General features: G+C 42.5%; 2 protein-coding genes across 5 annotated transcripts in view; both read left to right on the top strand.

Annotated features, from left to right (window-relative positions):
- xpnpep2 (X-prolyl aminopeptidase (aminopeptidase P) 2, membrane-bound) overlaps window positions 1-6,622 on the top strand; it is a 93,125-nt gene extending 86,503 nt beyond the window's left edge. For 2 of the 3 annotated variants that reach the window (XM_086221960.1, XM_086221958.1), the window contains 8 exons: window positions 71-142; window positions 225-285; window positions 499-568; window positions 702-806; window positions 1,351-1,410; window positions 1,546-1,622; window positions 1,727-1,816; window positions 2,542-3,008. In XM_086221960.1, coding sequence (XP_086078086.1) covers window positions 71-142; window positions 225-285; window positions 499-568; window positions 702-806; window positions 1,351-1,410; window positions 1,546-1,622; window positions 1,727-1,816; window positions 2,542-2,739 — 733 coding nt within the window. In that variant the 3' untranslated portion in view covers window positions 2,740-3,008. Of the gene's footprint in view, window positions 1-70; window positions 143-224; window positions 286-498; window positions 569-701; window positions 807-1,350; window positions 1,411-1,545; window positions 1,623-1,726; window positions 1,817-2,541; window positions 3,009-3,060; window positions 3,121-6,539 lie in introns of those variants that run through there. The other variant, XR_015118928.1, reaches the window with a different exon arrangement.
- sash3 (SAM and SH3 domain containing 3) lies at window positions 3,058-15,900 on the top strand. Of its 2 annotated transcripts, none has more exons than XM_086221961.1 (9): window positions 3,058-3,120; window positions 6,540-6,681; window positions 9,219-9,314; window positions 10,250-10,384; window positions 10,942-11,077; window positions 11,155-11,312; window positions 12,399-12,611; window positions 12,695-12,839; window positions 14,017-15,900. In XM_086221961.1, exons 2-9 carry the CDS (start codon window positions 6,625-6,627, stop codon window positions 14,238-14,240), a joined length of 1,164 nt encoding a protein of 387 aa, XP_086078087.1. In that variant the 5' UTR covers window positions 3,058-3,120; window positions 6,540-6,624; the 3' UTR covers window positions 14,241-15,900. The 2 variants fall into 2 exon arrangements, with proteins under 2 accessions (XP_086078087.1, XP_086078088.1); XM_086221962.1 differs by lacking the exon at window positions 3,058-3,120 and adding an exon at window positions 5,971-5,989.
- Window positions 15,901-19,882: the final 3,982 nt, after the last annotated feature.

The following is a 19,882-nucleotide window of genomic DNA, read 5'->3' as shown; positions in this document are numbered from 1 at the left end:
AGTAACCAGATAGAAGCACCAGGAGGAGCAGTGGTGCCACTGTTTTTCTACCTGTTTTTCTGTGCTGTAGTCCTACGAATGAAACCAACAGGAGGTTGACGGTGGATGAGATGTACCTGGTGGACTCTGGGGGCCAGTATCTGTGAGTAAAAACACCTAGCTCGCTTTTTCACTTCACCTCACTTGAGTTTGTAATGAGTCACCCTGCCTTTCACTGCTGTCAGAGACGGGACCACTGACATCACTCGAACAGTTCACTGGGGAACTCCCACCGCAATGCAAAAGGTACCAGTTCTGATTTGATAGTGAAAGCATGAATGTTTATTCTGGGAAAGAGGAATGGATGGTCCATCACTTACTGTTGCACTTGCCATGACAAATATTGTAAAAGTCATGTTTTTTTTCCAAGTGTTACTATAAAATCATTGGCCATAATGTTTTCACAAAATACTTAATTTCATATCACATATTTCTAAATATTCTTTTGTCATTAACCAGGAGGCCTTCACTCGAGTGCTCATGGGAAACATTGAAATATCTCGCACTATATTTCCTTCAGGGACGCGAGGTGGGAATGACATATATTAACCTTCAGGGAGTCTAATGTCTCCTCCTGTGGGATTTTTTTGGAGTTGATCTTTTCAGAATTGCGGCAGGAAGTTTGATTCTGAGCGTTCTCAGTGACTGTTATTCTTTTAAAGGTGTAAACATGGAGATGTTGGGCCGCCGGTCATTGTGGGAGGTGGGCCTGAACTACGGCCACGGCACAGGACATGGTGTTGGAAACTACTTTGGAGTTCATGAATGTACAACTCTTTAATTTCCAAAATTTTCATATACAGTACATATATATATATATATATCTTTTATGATAAACAATCAATTTTTATATACTATAGTAGTCCAATAAATAAAATTCACCTTTGAAAATGAAATATATTTCAAATGCAAACGTCGGAGGACAGTGGTGTACAAGTGTCACAATCTCAACTCATCTGAAGCTGTTTGAGATCTCACATCAGACTGCAGTTCATCTCTCTGTGGCGCTACGAGCTTAGGGTGTTGAAAATTAATGAACTTGCACTCAGTTTGTGTGGTTGAGTTCAATTTAATTTTGCATTCCAACTGCTGTTAATGTGGCACTGAGTTTGCTTGATTAAACAAACTGAAAGACACAAACCAATGGCTGAGATACTTCATCCCAAGAAAGACAAAAGCATTTTTACAAGTAAATGTTAAACGGCTTGAGCTAAATAGGGATAAAAATGGGTTTCAGGACAGGAAATATGAAGATAAATTCTGAATGTCTTTGTGCCTTAAATGGAGATGAATCCTGTAATATTTTTCTAGGGCCTGTTGGTTTTCAAGGCAACAACATTCCCTTCAAAGCTGGCATGTTTACATCTATAGGTGAGATGGTTGTCATTTTTTCCAACTAGATCCACATCCTCCAACACAACTGAAAAGTTAAGTTGCATTTCTTGAGTCAAAATTGAGGAAGTCAAAACAAATCTATCTTTTTTTTTTTCTGTTTTGTTTTGATAGAACCTGGTTATTACAAGGAGAATGACTTTGGGATCCGGATAGAAGACGTGGCAGTGATTGTACCTGCCCATACGAAGGTAGACACAGAGTGCTGACCGAGTCAGAGCTGTCGATATTGAACCACATGAGGTCATTTCTCTGTAATACACAGCTGGTTTGATGTATTGTTGTTTTTCTACAGTATGGTAACAACTACCTGACCTTTGACACCGTGTCACTGGTCCCATATGACAGAAAGCTGATTGAAACTTCTCTTCTTAGTCCTGTACAGGTAAGAAATTGTATTTAATTGCATAATTATCATCTTGTTCAGTGGATAAAGAGAAGCTAAAGGCAAATGTAGCACGCTTTTCCAAACCAGCCACTAGAAATACTGCAATCTGCGAACCACGTTGCTAACAGAAAGCATCAGCTGTTCTGCAAAATTGACTTCCCCAAAGTTGAAATCAGTGTTCTGTTTTAATTTGTAAATGCCTCTGACTGGAAGTGCCTGATATCCACCAGATGTTTCATCTTCCTGCTAGATAAGTGCTGGTGTCTTCTTAAAATCCCCTGTAACTCTTGATGCTGGAACTTCTATGCATCTCACAGATGAAAACAAAGCCTCTAACCACAAGATAGATTGTCATTTGCAACGAATGCTGGAAAGTACATTTACACCATTTTTTCCCTTTTTTTTAAGTTTCCATTTTATGCTATTTGATAGTCACTCTGTCGAGTTGTGCTCCTGGACATTTTTTTGGCTGTTCATTTTTAGATTAAAATATTGCACGAAATATTCCCAAACTTTCTGGATTGTCACAAAGAAGCAGGGTCCGTGCGATCTTGTTAAAGACGAATTGGATTTCCAAGTAGTGATCCATGTGAAATACTGCATCCGACTTCAGAACTTTATGTATTTACGTTATTTTGAGTGGAATTAAAATCATCTTTACATTCCATTTTGATATTGAAACATGCCTGCAGTGAATTTATCACGGTCTTCCCTCCCTGCAGCTGCAGTGGCTGAACAAATACTACGAGACGGTCCGGAGACTGGTGGGTCCTGAGCTGCTCAAACAGGGACTGCACACGGAGAACGAGTGGATGCTCAAACACACGGAACCCTTCATGCAGTCTGGTTCCTCTGCCTCCATCTGCTCCTCCTCTCTGACCCTCATCTCTCTGGCCGTCGCTCTGCTCCACATCATCTGAAGTCGTGCACAGCAGAGTAATGTCACCCCTATGCAGTTTCTACCCAAAACAATGCAGCTACACCAGGTTGAGTCATGCACTGCAATCTAGCGTATTTTTGAATTAAAGGATATATTTGTTTAATAATTTAAAAAGGCGGGTTAATGTCTGATGTTGTGCTGTTGAATTTTGTGTGATTTATTTGAAGCTTTAACCTTTGAGTTTTAAAACTGGACATTTGTGTGACCGGGCAATATAATTTCTATTTTATTAAAGTAACTATCTTTTAAAGCTGCCGTCTATTCTTACTGAAGTTTTTTTTTTTCTCTATCCTCTTGTCAGAAATAACAGCATTTAACAAGTATTTCAACTGCAAGGAAGTCACTGAAGAATGGTGTGGAGGTACAAACTTAAGCTGCTTTTACTTTTCTCGAGTATTTCCATTTCACAGGGAATTTTAGTGGAATATTTTTTTTGTACTAGAGGTTGGGGACTTGAGTCACGTGACATGACAAGTACATTTTAAGGTCTTGATATTCATGATTTGAGAGATGATTACACTTGATTGTTGTATAATTTGGAAGCATTAATCCTGGAGGGCCCTAGGACAAAAATAATGACTGTCAGTGATAGTCAGCATTTGCACGCGAAGTCAACGCCTCAAATATCAGGGACACGAGCACCACATCGACTTAACCCTTTACATCAAAACCTGCGAAGAAAGGTACGTCAGTGTGTCTCGTCAGTTAGCTTAATGGGTGGTTTAACTTTACTTTGAAAGCTAAGGTTAGCGTATGATGATGTTTGTGAAAGGACATGGTGGGACCGAGGTAGAGCAAAACTGCCTTGTAGCGGGGACTTCTCTCTGTCTCAGGGGACTTGCATGTGACTGTCCTCTTGATCAATCTTCTTTCTGTACTTGGTATGTCTATCTGCATTTTTCGGATAAGTGAAGTCAATACTTTTCAATTCAAGTTTTTGTTTCATTTAAAGCAGAAATTGCATGCTAGTTCTGGTCAAATTTGATTGGTTTCAATAGACTGAATGACCCAGAATTATGAAGTGGTTAAACTTAGGAAATATGATGCCACAAAGAGAACATTGACTGCAGTTTTCTGTACCATAACCTCTGATACTTGGGCAGACGTTTGATTACATGGTAATGTTTTGCATACGATTCAGCAGAATCAGAGATATTTTGGAGTTGACCTCCAGCAGTGATATAATAATACTAGCAAACTTTATTTAAATGGCACTTATAAGCAAGAAAGCAGCCTAAAATGCATAACAACAGCCACAGGAAATGACACAGGATGAGCAATCGCACACGTGATTAATAGAATGGCTGAAGCAACAGTGGAAAAACAAGAAGCTCCACCATCATGAAGATTTTAACAATAAAAGTAAAGAGTTTCTCCACTCTAGGCCCTTATACTCTGTTTGGGCTGGATGAGACAAAAGTCTCGACAGCACCTCGAAGACAGCAAATCAATTCCTCCTGCTTCCACACTGCTATATTTACTTAAGTAGAGGATCTGATTATTTCCTCCAGCACTCTTAAAGATATTTTCTTTTAATGAGATCAGATAATTGGACTCATAAAGAAAGTTAGGATCAGATCTTGGGGCTTATTTCCTCGACACGCAAAGACTTCATATCTAAAGAATCCCAGTTGCCTGGCAACAATTCTGTCAGGGCATGGTGAAGGTGCGAACTCACACTGCAACCTGCATCTTGATTCCCTTGTCGAATATGCACAATTACATGAGAAACACTTGACACTGAGTGTTGGGTTGTTTCAGAAAGGGCACATTCACCCACTTCCTGTCAGTCTTGGTGGTGAGAAGGCCTCAAAAACGAGAAACAACACGTATGAGATCACTGAGAGTAAATGTATCCACCCTTCGGTTTCATTGTCACTATAAAATATTTTAATGTCATGAACTTTTATAGGCTGATTAAGGTGGGAAAAAAAACAAGTATTTCTATGCTTGAATGCAGTTTTTACTCCATCAAGTGTCTGCAACGTGCACGCTGAGTAGGCCTGACCTCAAAGCGTCATGTAGTTATGACTTCATTCATTTATGGCAGTTACACTTCATAAAAAACGTTTTAACTTTGAGAATGTTTGGTTTTGATTAGGGTGGCACGGTGGTGCAGTGGTCAGCACTGTCACCTCACAACAAGAAGGTTCCAGGTTCGAGCCCCGGCTCCAGCAAAGGGTTTTTCTGTGTGAGTCTCCATGTTCTCCCTGTTCCTGCGTGGGTTCTCTCTGGTACTCCGGCTTCCTCCACAGTCCAAAGACATGCAAATGGGGACGAGGTTAATTGATAAGATTGATTGTAGGTGTGACTGTGAGTGTGAATGGTTGTCTGTCTCTATGTGTTGGCCCTGTGATGGACTGGTGACCGGTCCAGGGTGAACCCCACCTCTCGCCCGAAGGCTGCTGGGATAGGCTAAGTAGTAGAAAATGGATGGATGGGTGGTTTTGATGAATGGACGTAATTTATACTGCACTTTTCTACATTTGTAGCACTCAGAGCACTTAATAATGTTTCAGTAACACACACACACACACACACACACACACACACACACTGATAGTGGAGGCTGCCATGAAAGGTACCAACCAGCTCCTGCCTTAAGCAACGCTGGGACACAGGGAAGCAAGGATCGAACATGCGGCCCTCCTGTTACTAGCCATCCACTCTACCTCCTGAGCCATATCATGACACATTGGTATTAAACTGCCCTCCATCATATTGGTTTCAAAACAGTAGAACCACGATGATACAGTAAAGCATGTTGCTTCAGTAGCTATAATTTCATAGTATAACAATAATATTCTGATATGAGAAATTATATTCTGCATAATGAATAGTTGTACTCTTGATGCCTCCAGCGTATTTTTACTGTAAACACTGCTTTTGCTCTGTCACATCTTAAATACAGGACTCCAACATGCAACCAGTAAATTACAGTGCATCTTTCTTCATGCGATCAACAGGAGAATCTCACGTTACAGTGAAATGTGAAGAAATACCAAGTTATTGCCTGGCTTTAGTGGAGTGACAGGAAACTAAAATAGGGCATCATTGTATCATGTGGTTTGCTACAAAACCAAAATAACAAGCTGAACTTGACTCATATTGTACTTCCTTCTCTGCTTTGACTGCCAGAAGTTGCCTTGTCGTCCGGCCTGGAGACAGGAGCCTTTCTCTTCAGTATTTTGTTTTTGTTTTGTCGTCAGATTTTTACAGAGTCAGCAAGGGTCTGGTCCTGCAAGTCATTATTCTAGAAACCACCGTCTGTATAAACGTCCTCTCTAATGACCTCTTGTAAAAGGATTCTGCTGCAGCTGCAAAGCCGTTACTAAAGAGTTTCTAAATGTGTCCTCTCTCTATTGATGTCTTTCACTTCCACACTTCAATCGACACGACACACGCTACTGTGACAATAACAAAAATAAGCTGAAAAAAAAGGTCACAAAGTAGAAGTACAACCAGTTGAGTAGTGTAGGAGTTTGAGTTTCAGCTGAAATACACGTGTCATCAGATTTAGAGTTTTGTCATAACGTCAGGCAAAATGACATGTTTAAAAACGTGCATCTAGTATGTATATTTAGTGTGGTTTTTGTGTTTCAGCGTTCAGTTTTAGAGTTTGCTCATCTGAGAAGTGCATGTAACACCCACCAGCCAGTCTGCGTGCGCTTTCCTCTTCAGTCTTTGTGTGGCCATGGGACTTCCTCTCGACGTCTTCACTTCATTCTGAGTGCATCTCTGCCTTCTCTGTTTTAATCTGAGAACTTTTTCCCGTGACAGGACAGTGAGAGGACCCCCGCCTGGATAAAAAAAAAAAAACTAACGAAAAAGAGAATCACTGAAGAAGAAGAAGAAGAAGAAGAAGATGTTGAGGCGAAGGTCCTCAAATGTCTCAGACAAGGAGCAGGTGCAGAAGAAGAAGGTGAGCTGAGTGTTGTTCTTAGTTTGTGAAGTGCACGTGTTGAGCTTTTCTAAATGTCCGTGTTTTTGGACTGATTGTGAATTCGCCTGTTTAAGCCTTTGTCACACAGGCAACACCAACAGCAGGTTGAGCTGTTTTTGTGTGCAAATCATTCTGACACAGGATGTCTGCAGCACAAGGAAGCATTTGTGGTTGAGTTGAACTAACGCAAACACACACAGGGGCACGCATACACACACACACACACACAGGGGCACACAGCCTAAATAAAACTTCAAATTTTGACTGCCTGCAGTTGAACTATCTTCAGGCTTTGCAGAAACTCGGAGAAGTCAAGCTGCTGTGTTTTGGTGAATCTTGGCAGCTCATGCAGGTTGAGTCAGAGCAGGTTTTGTTTTGTGGCTTCAGCTGCCACCATGAGAGACGATCCTCCCACGCTTGACACCAGTGCCCTTATTTTCCATCCTCATTCCTCCTCCTGTGGTTTAATTCACGCTTCATCATTGCGCGTGTCATTGGCTCTCTGCAATCATGTCCTAATTTAAACCACCAATAATTAGCAAAGAGAACATCATTGTTCCATGACACACGTCACTGCTCTGCAATGATCGGCACTAACAGAGGGTTGATTTGTCTGAAAACAGTGTGGTTTTTTTAAAGACGAGAGCTGCGGCCAGAGAAACTGACATTTGCCAGTAAAACTCAGTCATATGAAGGTCATTTGTTCCCTAGACTGCAACGGCGGTTAAATGTTTCAGGCTAGATGCAGCCGGCGAGACTGGATACGCGCAGCGACTGGCCGCCGGCAGTTGCTCAAGCTTTGTCTGTTTACTGTGGCTTGACAGAGAAATTCAGACGGACGAGCTGCAATTAGATCTGACTCGTGAAAGCTTTTTCCACAGGTAGAACAGGAAGACGCTAAATATGCAAACTGCAAAACTTAACACTAACACATTGTCTTATTGACATTTAATTACATTTAAATGACTAATTATCATTTTTGTGCTAAATCTTCTTGCTACACTAAACTTGATATCCTCCTATTTGCATTTATACACAGTTTAGAAACATTTAAAGTGCATTAATGTGGTTTTGAGTAAATCCAAACACGTCATGAATACGACATCATGGAGTCCAGTTTTGCCGCGTTACATCAGTTTCTGTTTAGTCAACAGACCCCGGTGACGCTCACAAGTGGGGACGGTTGAGTTGAGAAATGCATGAATGAACATGTGTACCTGCTTACACTTTGATGTCTTCAAACTACTTATTAACCGAAACCATAAATTTAGAACATTTAAAAGCCGGTCTGAACTTTTTGTCACGGCATCCATCCATTTTCGCCAATTTTCCAAGAACAGGTCGTGGTGGTTCTTGGAGCCTTCATAGGTAAAGCAGACATCTCTCTCCTTTGCTCCTCCTGGGGGACCCCAAAGCGTTCCCAGGTCAGATTACACATACTGTATAATCCCACCCAGTGTGTTCTGGGTGGGATTATATGGAGGAAACTCATATCAGCTGCATGCATCTGCCGCTTCACTACCTTGTCGTCGGGTTGGAATCTAAACCTGCCAGTACACTGAGAGCTTTGCCTTCTGGCTCTGCTCTTTCCTCACCATGATGGGCCCCTGCAGGACTGACATAACTGCTGAAACCGCACCAGTGTGCCTGTGCAGCAGCTGACCCTTATCGTGAACTACACCCTGAGGAACTTGCTGCTCTTGTGGCAACATTTTTTCAACCCACAGGGAGGAAAAACACCATTTCCCAGCAGAGAATTAGGGCCTCCAATTTGGTGTTGCTGTCTGTCGCCCTGACCGCTTCACACTTTCAGACCCACCCTAGAAGTTTGTGGCTTCAGATCTGATGATGGGACAGCAAAGTTGATCTTTGGCTTAGATATGAATTTCCTTATGCGTGATTGTGGTTGGACAAAGAAGGAGTCAGCACAACTAGGGAGCTGACCCTCTGGCTCCTAGACATACTGGGTGTGAATATTCCCAAATTTCCCGATACTTTTCCACCTGGGTAACTAGAAAGCTGGGCGACCAGCCCCTCTCAGTTTAGTTCCAGAGCTGATGTTGTGCTCCGACTCCTTCACCTCCAGAAACTTCCTAACTTGACTTGCCAGGGCTCAGCACTCCTACTCTGCCTGGTGCCCCTTTGAGAACACAATGTGAAGGTGACGGTTCTCTGGAGAGACACTGACGTAGCCACTCAGATTCCTCTACCATCAACCGTGCGGCATAATGGCCCAGATTGTAGTCTTTATCTCTGATAACTGGGTGAGCAGAGACACAGGCAGTTACTCTTCTGAGAAATCTGTCACGTGTTCACACATTTTGGGAGAGATTTTTAAGATGTGTGTGCTGAGCTGTGAAACCAGTCTTATCTAACACGTTTGTACCTTATTTTTTTCTGGTGCCAATCTTCTTTTCTTTTCTTTTTTTTAATTGTTAAACACCATTGTTGCTGACAGATGTATCGCTGTTGATGTCTATTTTAGTTTAATTCTAAAACGCGCCATGTATTTTCAGCTCACCCTGCAGAGGTCCAGCAGCTTCAAGGAATTTATGAAGCACAAACCAACTTCACCGATCGTTTCGGAGAAAGAGTTTACATTGGAGGAGACAGTAAGTTGAAGTCGCCTCAAACAGGAAACGCATCAACATTATACGTACAATGTGTCAATGTCTGAAATGTGGAAGTAGATGATTTACAAAAACTTGTGTTCCTACGTGTCAGTTCCTTCAGACATTGTAGCTCATAGTTCCTCATCCTGGTATGATCATTCATGACTGCATACAGAAACCCTCGGTCATACATGTAATACTTCTTCTTTTTTATGCATAAAGACTTCACTGAACTTTAATAACTTCCCAGTAACACTGTGCGTGTTGGTGGAAGTTGAAAAGCAAATAAGTAAGAGACTAAAGAAGAGAAGAAAGTGAGAACAAGTGTGAGTGGACAGGATGTGCTGCCGTAAAATTAGTCAAGCGCAGAGCCACCGACAGACAGAAGCATCAAGCATCTAACCAGAGTCTGGACGTCCTTCCCCAGAGACTCGAGCCAGTCTCAAATCAGTGTTGCTTTCCTCTGCGTATTATCTCAGACAAGCTTTGATAAACTATGTCAGTGTACTATGAAGGCCATTTCCTCTCATCAATAAACCACTGTGGCAGGTTGTGGACTAGCCACAGAATGATGGTCAAAGTCTGAGAACTGATGTTATTTTTTCTTTTTTTAACTTTCCTTTGCAAAATACAGAGGCGCTAGCTTCATTGGCTGCAGCTAACTAACCTTGCAAAGTACCGAAACCACCTTCGGTTTCGGTACTTTGCAAGCAGGCCTGTAAATGCAGACTACAGTTTCAGGCAGCATGCTACAGTTACAGTTCATATGTGCAGGTGACATATCAGCATATCAGTATATGCAAATGTCCACAACAACAAAACCTGCAGGTTCTCTAGCTTAGGTAAAGGAAAAAGGTCAGGCCTAAGATAAGGTTCCCCCGTGTTCTCTGATCCTCCGACATCTGTTGATTTGATGATTTTACAACTCATCTCAGGCGGCAGAGAGTATCGCCGCAGAGGACGCAGTTAAAAGTGGCAGCAAGCTGGGCAAGAAATGGCGCAACGTCATCTCACGTACGATGACCCGCAAGACCTCCAAGATGGCTCAGAGGGCCCTGGCTGAAGAAGGGGTAAAGGCTGTTCCTGATACATCTTCACCCACCTGGCCAACATGAAGACCACAGTATCTGAAACACTAAAATTCATAACATTTGATTCAACTTGAAGCACATTTGTGATACAAAAGCACATGGCATCTACACCGGCACAATTCTGGTTTAAAAGACAAAGTTAGAAATCGTCTCCATCTAGTGGCTACATGTATGCACTGCGTTTTACAGAATATGGACTCAGTTATGTGTGTTCTACCATGGGAGAGAGGGAAGATAAAAGAAAAAATATTTGGTTTTTGAAAAATATGTAACGAACTTTGTGTTCAGATGTTCTTGTAAAATATAGGAACCAGTACTCTGCAATGAGGCGCGTCCTATATTTCCAGTCGAGTACTTATATCTGGTACTGATTTGGAGTCCCTGAGTCACATGACATGGAACCTATTGCCTACAATTCTGTGCACCCTCTTTGTGGATCAGTACAAGAACACAGCTCTGTCAAAACATTTTCAACAATAATAAAAGTTATGTGAATCTCAAATTACAATCACCACTGGCATTCTTTCCTCCTCCAGACGGAGAGTGGTGAGGAGCTGTCCCCCATCTCTGCCGACTGGCATCCAGATCTGAGTGTGGGACAGAGGACGTCTGTGTGCTCCACGGGGTCAGAGGACACCATGCCCAGCCCCATCAGCCGCCAGCTATCCAGCAGTAAGTCCTCCTCCACGCTCAGCACGTCCGTCTGTGAGTGTCCGAAGAATAAATCTGACCTTCTCTGAACACCTCAGGCAGCGACAGACAGAGCCTGGACAGTGGATACTGCCAGAGGGACAGCATGAGACTGGAGGAGAACGGTCTGGCTTACACCGGACCTTTCTGTGGTCGCGCTCTGGTCCACACCGACTTCACCCCGAGCCCGTACGATGTGGAGTCGCTGAAACTGCAGGTGAGGTCTCAACTCTGGATTCGTTCTAAGAGCAAGGGCTAAAATTGGACAACAGTCAGTCAGCTGCTTGCTCACATTCCACTTGTTATTTACTTCTCAGCAAAGAATCTTTATTTACAGCTTGCAAGTGATAATTGGACAGATGTTTGTTCACATCTGAGACGCTCATGATTACCTGATATGATTTTTTTTTTCTCACAAAACAAGGTTGTAAAATATAATTAAAACAACATCAACCCAACCATCTGTGCTAATGCAGAAATTAATAATGCCTGGCAGAAAACGTCTAAATGTTAAAGAACATTTAAGGATGTTAACGTTTTCAAATTATGGTCCAAAAAATGTTTAGGAAGTTGACTGGGACAAACTTTGTAAGTGCAACATTGTGAGGAGGTATTTTAGAGGTTCAATAACGCCATGTTGCATCAACGTTGTTAAAACATCTTAAAATCGTGGCGCTTATGTTTTCTCTCCAGCAGAAATCTCTTCAGTTTGAAATTCCTAACATCCTGACAATGTTCTTTTAACTGTAGATGAGATCTTCCTCCTGCACGCGTCTTTAGAGCTCGTGGGTTTTGTTAGCCAAAGTCCCACCTGTCCCGGTTCGAAATGATGAGTCGAGGGAATGTTGCTGTTATTTTCATGTAACGACACGAAACTTTGTAAAATGTCTCTCAAAAGCACTGTTTTGCATTCTGGGAACATGAACAAATTTTGCTGCCGATAAAAATCCTTTCTGTCACTGTTTAATTAAGTCTTCAAATGCCCCAAAAGTAATATTTTAAAAAGGGAACGACAGGATACACCATTTTAACATTTGAAGAAGCTCACCAACGAACATTTCTTGATTTTTTTTCTTTTAAAGGAAGAGAACATTGCGTGGTAACATTCCTTCTCATTCTGCTCCAGCTGCTTGAGTTCACACAAAGAAAGAATTCCTCTGTGAACGGGAGAATCTTCCTGTTTCCTCGGCACCGTGACACTCAAACATTAAAGTCTAAGGACAACGCATGTTATCTATAAATGATGAGTATTTCTGCTGGTTCACTCATCGCATATTTGGTGACATCATCATCTCTCTTCCAGAAAGGTGACATCATCCACATCATCGAGAAGCCCCCTGTGGGCACCTGGACGGGGAAGCTCAACAACAAGGTGGGCTCCTTTAAGTTCATCTACGTCAACATGCTGCCAGACGAGAGCCCCCCAGCCAGGAGGAGATGCTGCAACAGCAAAGTGGGCAGAACCAAGTCCAAACCCACCACCCTGGAGGAGGTTCTGGACAGCATCGGCCTGGCGGTATAAGCTCCGCCCCGTATGATGATGCAGCAGCTGTCACCTTGGTCCCCGTGCTTGACTAAGATCTCCCTCTGGTGTTTCAGGAGCTGAGCTCTTTGCTCGCCATGCACGGCTTCCAGAGCCTGGAGGAGTTCACAAGCCTGAAGGAGTCTCACCTCAACGAGCTGAACATCACCGACCCGGATCAGCGCTCCAAGATCCTGAACGCCGCCGAGCTGCTCCAAGACTGTAGGTTGATAAAGCTGAAATCATCCTCTGTAGAAAGCTTTGAAGAAGCTGAGCGAGCCCTGCTGTCAGTCAAACCCTAATTTTAGAGTCACTTTGTGCCACAGAGACGGGGAGTTTAGAGGCTGTGAAATAGGAGCCTCTGGGGGGACCTTTAGACTTCCATCAGGTTCTGCTGCCTCGGCTACATAATTAGGTGCATTTCACAGCTCAGCTGTGCAGCGGCGATGCTCAGTCCCCTGTAAGAAAGCAGATTCTGTCCTGATTTTTGAGCTCATCTCTCTTCTGGACTAATCATCTACTTTTATATTTTAAGTGATGGAATGAGCTGCTGCTAAAGTTATTGAACACTGAGCTAAACTTAATGATATTTCAGAATCGCAGACTTTACTGCATGTTGGAATAAAATGATATAAAGGCTGAAGGGATGCTTTCACAAATGAAAATACTCTTGAATAATTTAGCTTTTAGTTTCATTCATCCCAAATACTGCAAACTGGTGCAAAAATCTCCCACATATATGATTGCATCACAGAGGTTTTGATTGCTGTACTCCTCCTCATAGCTGCTGTGAAATCTGAAACATAAAATGTTTCAAGCAGTGCGTCACCCCTAAATTGTAATTTAGTAACTCACTGTCAGGTCTCTGGAGCTCACAAAGACGTTTGTTTCCCTCTGCATTACTTCTGGTGAATGAAGAATTCACACTTTTTGCTGGAAATTAATTTAGATTTAGATAAACAACGGTAAAACTGTGTAAAGCATTTTTTTTTACAACCTCTTAAAGACATCATCTAGCACCATTTCAGTCTTCCTCAGCCAGTTGTTCACTCAGCACTTCACAAACACTTTGATTTGAGATGAAAACTACCAAACTGAAACAGGTACCTAAGTTACGCTGCACACCATGTAAACACTCAGCAGCAGAGTCACTTTTTGTGTTGTGGATTTCACAAAGAAGACAATTTGAGCTGTGAAATTCACTTGAGCCTGCAGCGCCCCCTAGTGTATGTATAACAACTGTACCTTTACCAAGACCAGCAGAGCACCAGAGAGCAGTTACCACATATTTACACTTTTTGAAACACATAGAGAAGACAAAAGACCTTTCTTAGTGTTGCATGAACTAGAAAAGTGCCAAAATGTGTTGAGACATGATGTGTTATAATGTTTTTGGCAGTTGATGACGAGTCCGAGCATGAAGAGGAGGACAAATCTGTGGAGGACTCCAGAGAGCCAAGGGACTCGGGCTGCTTCGAGAGCTCAGAGAACCTGGAGCCAAAGACGGAGAACGAGCTCCAGGACAAGCTGCCGGAGTCGAACCATGAGGTGGAGCAGCAAGAGGAGGTGCTGGATGCTGTGCAGGAGCAACTCCAGGAGCTGAGAGTGGATGAAGAGCGTTGAGGCGTTCAGACAAAATAGTCAATCTGATTACGTCCTGATTCTCAGGGACTCTGCTGGGTGGAACCTGCTTGTTAACCAACAGCAGGTTCATGTGAGAGAGCGGACGGATGATGTGAGGTTTGGATATTATAATAACTATAATAATAAAAATAATACATCACATTCATGTAGTGCCATTCAAAGAACCAGCGGACGCTGAAACGCGTGGTGGTGGTGGTGGTGATGGTTTCCGCTCTATGAATTTTTTGCACTGTTGATCAAACAGAACAATGTTTTTGATAAGCGTGTGTTTACTGTCGTTTCCTATCGACGTCTAATGTCTTTGACAATATCGGAGATGTCAACTGAAGTTTCCAAAGACGCATTTCATGGTTTCTCTCGTCATTATGATGTCTCACACAAATATGAATGTAGAATATTTACACATGTGTTTCATGTACCTTGACTTGTTGCCGTTAAGTAGTTTAGAGTTGTGTTATGAGGGTTAGGCTTGTGTCGGTGACAACAGTTATACACTGTCACCATGCTGGTCAGATATTGTGTTGTTTCTGTAAGTATTATATGAATAAAACAGGATTCCCCGTTCACTTGAGCTGGATTTACCCTTCAACCACTAAAATCTTTAGGTGCAGAATTCCTTCAAGGTGCCTGAGACGTCCGGATGCCCTGAGGACATACTGGTTCCATACTGGTTCCAGCCCAGCCAGCTACAGGGGGCCATGACCGGCAACATGCTCTTTAACAAAGATATCTTTAAGAGCTCATAGTTGCTTCTGAACCGACCAGAGAACTACGCTCACAGCATGCAGGTCTACTTTTGGTTCCTAGTTTCTCTAAAAGTAGAGTGGGAGGCGGACCCTTCACTTATCAGGCTCCACTCCTGTGGAACCGTTTTCCAGTTCCTATCCTGTGGGGCAGACACCCTCTGTACATTTAAGAGTAGGCTTAAAACCTTCCTTTTTGATATGGCTTATAGTTAGGGCCGGTCAGGCTGATCCTGGACCAGCTCCTAGTTTATGCTGCTGTAGAATTAGACCACCGGGGGACTCCCATGATGCACTGAGCCTCTCCTCCTCTCTGTTTCTGTCCATCTCAATCCACAACATTCGCATGTATCAGTGCATCCGTTAACCTAAACTTCTTTCCCGTAGTTGTCTGTGCTCTCTCACCCTGCAGGTCACCCGGGGCTGTAGATGTTGGGTTGATCGTTTCCTGTCCTGGACCAACTACCCTCGAGCCCCGGCCCTGTGTTTCTCTCTCCTTTCTACCCCTCCATCTCTCTCTCCTCTCCACCCCCAGCTCCATCTCTCTCCTCCCCCTGTCAACCCCAACTGGTCGAGGCAGATGGCCGCCCTCTCTGAGCCCAGTTCCGCCTGAGATTTCTTCCTGTTAAAAAGGAGGTTTTTTTTTCTCACCACCGTCGCCGAGTGCTTGCTCATGTGGGAATGTTGGGTCTCTTTCATCTGAGTTAAAGTGTGAGGTTCTAGACCTGCTCTTTGTATAAAGTGCTTTGAGATGGCTTTTGTTGTGATTTAGCACTATATAAATAAAGATTGATTGATCGATAACATTTGAGTAAAACGTCTCAGCGAGGCTGGTAAGTTCGCTGTAGCGGTTTGCGCTGCTCCCCACATCGCTGAAAATTTTACGTCAAAACTAGAAACGTTCCACTGCAGTTGAATGTCTTTGTAAATGTGTCCTTGACCTTTGACCTTTGACCACCATAGTGTTTTCAGTTCATTCTTGAGTCCAAAGTTTCTGCCAAATTCAAATGCATTCTCTCAAGATGTTCCTGAGATATCCTGTTGATAAGAGCGGTACACAGATGTCAGGCGTGTAGACATGAGAACATTATGCCTCCATCCCCCTGGCTGTTGCCATGGCAACCCATTGCCTTAACTACATAAATAAGTAGGTGATCTAATGTTGTATAAATATTCAAAATCCGAGCTCAGTCTGAGCCATCATGTACTTCTGGGAACTGTGTGACATCCACATGAATCATGTGACTGTTTTGATCTTCCAGTGGTGCTGCTGGGGAACGTTAGCCAATCGTTCGTTACTTTTTGGTAGATTTCTTTAGGATCCGTGACTTTGAATTTTAATGAGTTTGTAGATCATCTATCATCAGACACGTAAACTAAAATCTAATCACTTCATCTCTCAATAACATGCATAGTGAAGTCAATCTGAGGCTGATGCAATAAAGTCTAGTCCTGGTTTCGTTATACGGTGGACTGAAAATGTCAAAGTGTAGTGAAGTTGTTTTTCTGAAAAATCCAAAGAAGCAGAATCATGTCAGAGGAGAAAAATGGTGCAAAAGTAGGACGTCCATTGCTCGTCTATCTGTCCAGAAGTCTTATTTTATCAGATGTTTGCATTTTAAAGAAAAGTAAAGTGCTGCAAAATTGCTTAATGTCCTTCCGCACATCCACTGATAAAGATGGGCGCCCTCTAGTGGATACTTGAGTAATCATCCAGCTCAACCACACCTGTACACACCTTGAATCCACTGCTTGGAAACAGTGGTTAAACTGGGAGCCACAACACTGATATAAATGCATCATTTCAAAGACCAATGGTAATAAGACAATATTGTTTATTTACCAGACATATTGATCATGTAAAAAGAAGTGGAGTAAATGGAATGAAATACATGTAATCACAGTGTTAATACCAAACAAAGTGAACATAAATAGATGGTATAGTACTGTATACATCGTGTAATAGATTGATCAGAGCATTCAGATCTGACAAGGTCATGGCGTTTTAGCACAGAAATCATACACGAGCTCACCTCGGCTCACCTCAACGGTCTTTGATGCAACCGCAGAGAGCTAGAATCTGTTTACACTGTTACACAGGGACTGAAAACACACGTCCCTTCTTCTACACAATATCAGTCGCATACATTCTTGCTTTTTCGGTGACAGCAAAGTCATCAAATAAACTAATCTGTCTTCGAATACCTTCCGTTCAGTTTTTTTAAAAAAAAAGAAAAAGAAAGAATGGACCAAAAAAAAAAAACAGATTTTCAGATCATTTTAACTCAAGGAGAATTTTCTCTTCTCGACTTCACAAGAAAAAAATACTGACACGCAGCGATGTGTCTCAGAAACATAAAAGTGTCTAATATCCATCTTGATCCTTCACCTGTTCCACAAATGATATCACAATGAAAAGTGATCACACAGCTGCCAACAATCCGAAAATTCCACTTCTTTCTTTGACTTTGTCATAGAACACAATCGTTTTAAAAAGAGGAACTGAGTCAGATATAATGCTGGGCAGCAGAGTTGGATACTGTTGACTAGAGTTTCTACACAAGCATATTTCACAAACACTAATTCTGTCTTGCATACAACACAGACACTGTTACAGACTCGCGCTATCATCTAACATCATTTCAACACTAAAAAAAAAATAAAAAATTCAGCTCTCTCTGTTTTTGAGTGAACGCCGTCCCTTCATGCCGAAACGTTCCTTCTCCCTCTGTTTCTGCCTTGGCTTTATTCCCTGCGATAATGATGGAGCCACAGAAGGCCGCCTCAGCCTCAGGCGTAGGAAGAACTGTCACAGGACAGATGCAAAGAAAAGAAGTTAAATATGAGAGACGTTCTATGGGGGGGGGGGGGGGGGGGGGGGACACGGGGGAACATCGGCTCCGGCGTGAGTTGCAGGAGGAGGAGGAAGCTCACCAAGATACAAACCCTGCTGATGTCGTGTTTCCTTGCACATCAGCTTAGGCACAACACAACAACGGCTCTGCCTTTGTTTTTTTGCTTCTTACTCGGTGAACTTTCACAGCTGTGAGCCTTTGTCACAAGCCTCAGATTTGTCCTCCTTTATTTAAAAAAAAGAAAGTAAAATTCACAGTAATTCACAAGAATTACACAAATTCTGCAAAGAAAAGTATAATTTTGTGCAGCAAAAAATAAAAGGGAGGGGTTTGTTACTTTCTTGTGTTCAAGAAGTCGTTTAAAAGACGTTTTGGGGAAGTTTTGCTTTCTGACAGTTGCAAAAACAAACCAACGAATACATTAAACAAAATATAATGTGAGCTCCAGAGGATCCAGTGCTTTACGCTAAACTAGTGGTGTGTTCATGAGCAAGTGGGAAGTGGGAACGTTCCCATCTCTGAGGTGGGAGAACACAATGGAATACCTCTCCAACTCTGAATATTCCACGAAGTAAATAGAATGAAGTCGGTTTGACATTTATGGATATGGAAGCACTTGTAGTAAAAGATGAGAAATGGGTTTCATCTAGCATAATACCTCATTTCCAAATATCTACACATGGAGTAAATAATAAATGGAATACACCCCCCCAAGGCAACTGGGACACCTGCTGAGCAGCCTGAGGTGAGAAGCAAATTTCATCTGTTTTTGACACTGAGACGTGTGAAATATGCACAGAACGCTTCAGTTAGCGCCCCCCCCCCCCCCCCCCCCATTATTTAGCTTACTAGTCGCCTGTTAGCTTGGTTTTTTTTGTTAGCATACTGTCTGCAGCCTCTCTAAGTCCTGGGGAAAGTTAACTTCTTTTTTTTTTAAATGTACTCGAGTCAGATACCTCCTGAACATGAAGGTAGAGGAGGAGCTTCACCAACACATCAGCGATTATGGGGGTTTCCATGAAAAATGGCGTTCCAAGTTATTAGCTAAATCACTGATTCCAGACGTACGTATGTGGAAATGAGGCATCAGCAAGTCTTCATTTTTTTATATTTGGTCACACTCAATAGAGCTGCAGATGTAAAATTAGGTTTATTTTCCATTTTTCTTCATCATGTAGCTAGTTTTTCAGCAGCCACAGCTAGTGTTATGTTAGCCATGTGGCTAACTAAACAGCATTACCTTGCAGTCACTACTGTTCAGAAATCTGTTCAATCGTGAACTCCTCAGCTTTACTTTATTTATACTGGAACTTTCCCACTTCCCAGCTGCATTTAAGTGATACTTCTCCCAAATGTATTTAGCTCTTCTTCTTTTTTAACCATAGCATCCGTTCTTTGTGTCAGAAGGACGCAAAAAGAGCCCAATTGGGCAAATTTGGCTTGAAGCAAATAGCGACTGATGGCTAACAACAGCAAAACTGTCCAAAAACCCATCCATGTAAAAACCCTCCAGTGCATCATCAAATATAATCCACGTCCTCGTCCAGCTGTGTGCTCCATAATCCACCAACGCTAAAAACGAACTTTTAACACTTCAGTGCTGATTTGAACGAGTGCCAAACTGGACATTTTTGCTGTTGTTTGTCATCGCACCAAAAATTGACCCAGTGATGGGAAAACCTTGTTTGTGAGCTCAATACACCCCTTTTTGAGTACTTGGAAGGGAAAAATACACTTTCTGGGTGAAATGTTGCTTTGACATGCTAAAAGCTCATTGTTTTGCTCCACACTAGATGGCAGACATGAGAGCCGTGTCAATCTTTCTCATCTCATTCTCAGCGAGAGAGTGAAAATTGCCTTAACATCGCAAACGAGTGCTTTAAATACATTTCGCCATCCTGCAGATTAATCTTGCGTGTGGAAGCTTGGAACCGTCACGCGTGTCCCAGTAGAAATGTTGACATTTCTCACTGTCTCAAGTCTCAAGGGGCTTTTGTTTTTCGGTTGGTTGACCTCAGTTGCG

This window comes from Aulostomus chinensis, chromosome 13 (genome assembly GCF_037954235.1).
Source record: "Aulostomus chinensis isolate RoL2024-O1b breed Wild chromosome 13, RoL_Achi_v1.0, whole genome shotgun sequence".
Taxonomy (NCBI): Eukaryota; Metazoa; Chordata; class Actinopteri; order Syngnathiformes; family Aulostomidae; genus Aulostomus; species Aulostomus chinensis.
The sequence above is the reverse complement of the archived record's forward strand: the minus strand, read 5'-3'. Positions and strand labels throughout refer to the sequence as shown.

What these genes read in the sequence shown, in the direction of transcription:
- sash3 (XM_086221961.1), top strand. Translation starts at nt 6,625, where the DNA reads ATGTTGAGGCGAAGGTCCTCAAATGTCTCAGACAAGGAGCAGGTGCAG. An exon ending in AGTTTACATTGGAGGAGACA is followed by an intron (nt 9,315 to 10,249) that starts GTAAGTTGAAGT and finishes AACTCATCTCAG; the next exon opens with GCGGCAGAGAGTATCGCCGC. An exon ending in TGGAGTCGCTGAAACTGCAG is followed by an intron (nt 11,313 to 12,398) that starts GTGAGGTCTCAA and finishes TCTCTCTTCCAG; the next exon opens with AAAGGTGACATCATCCACAT.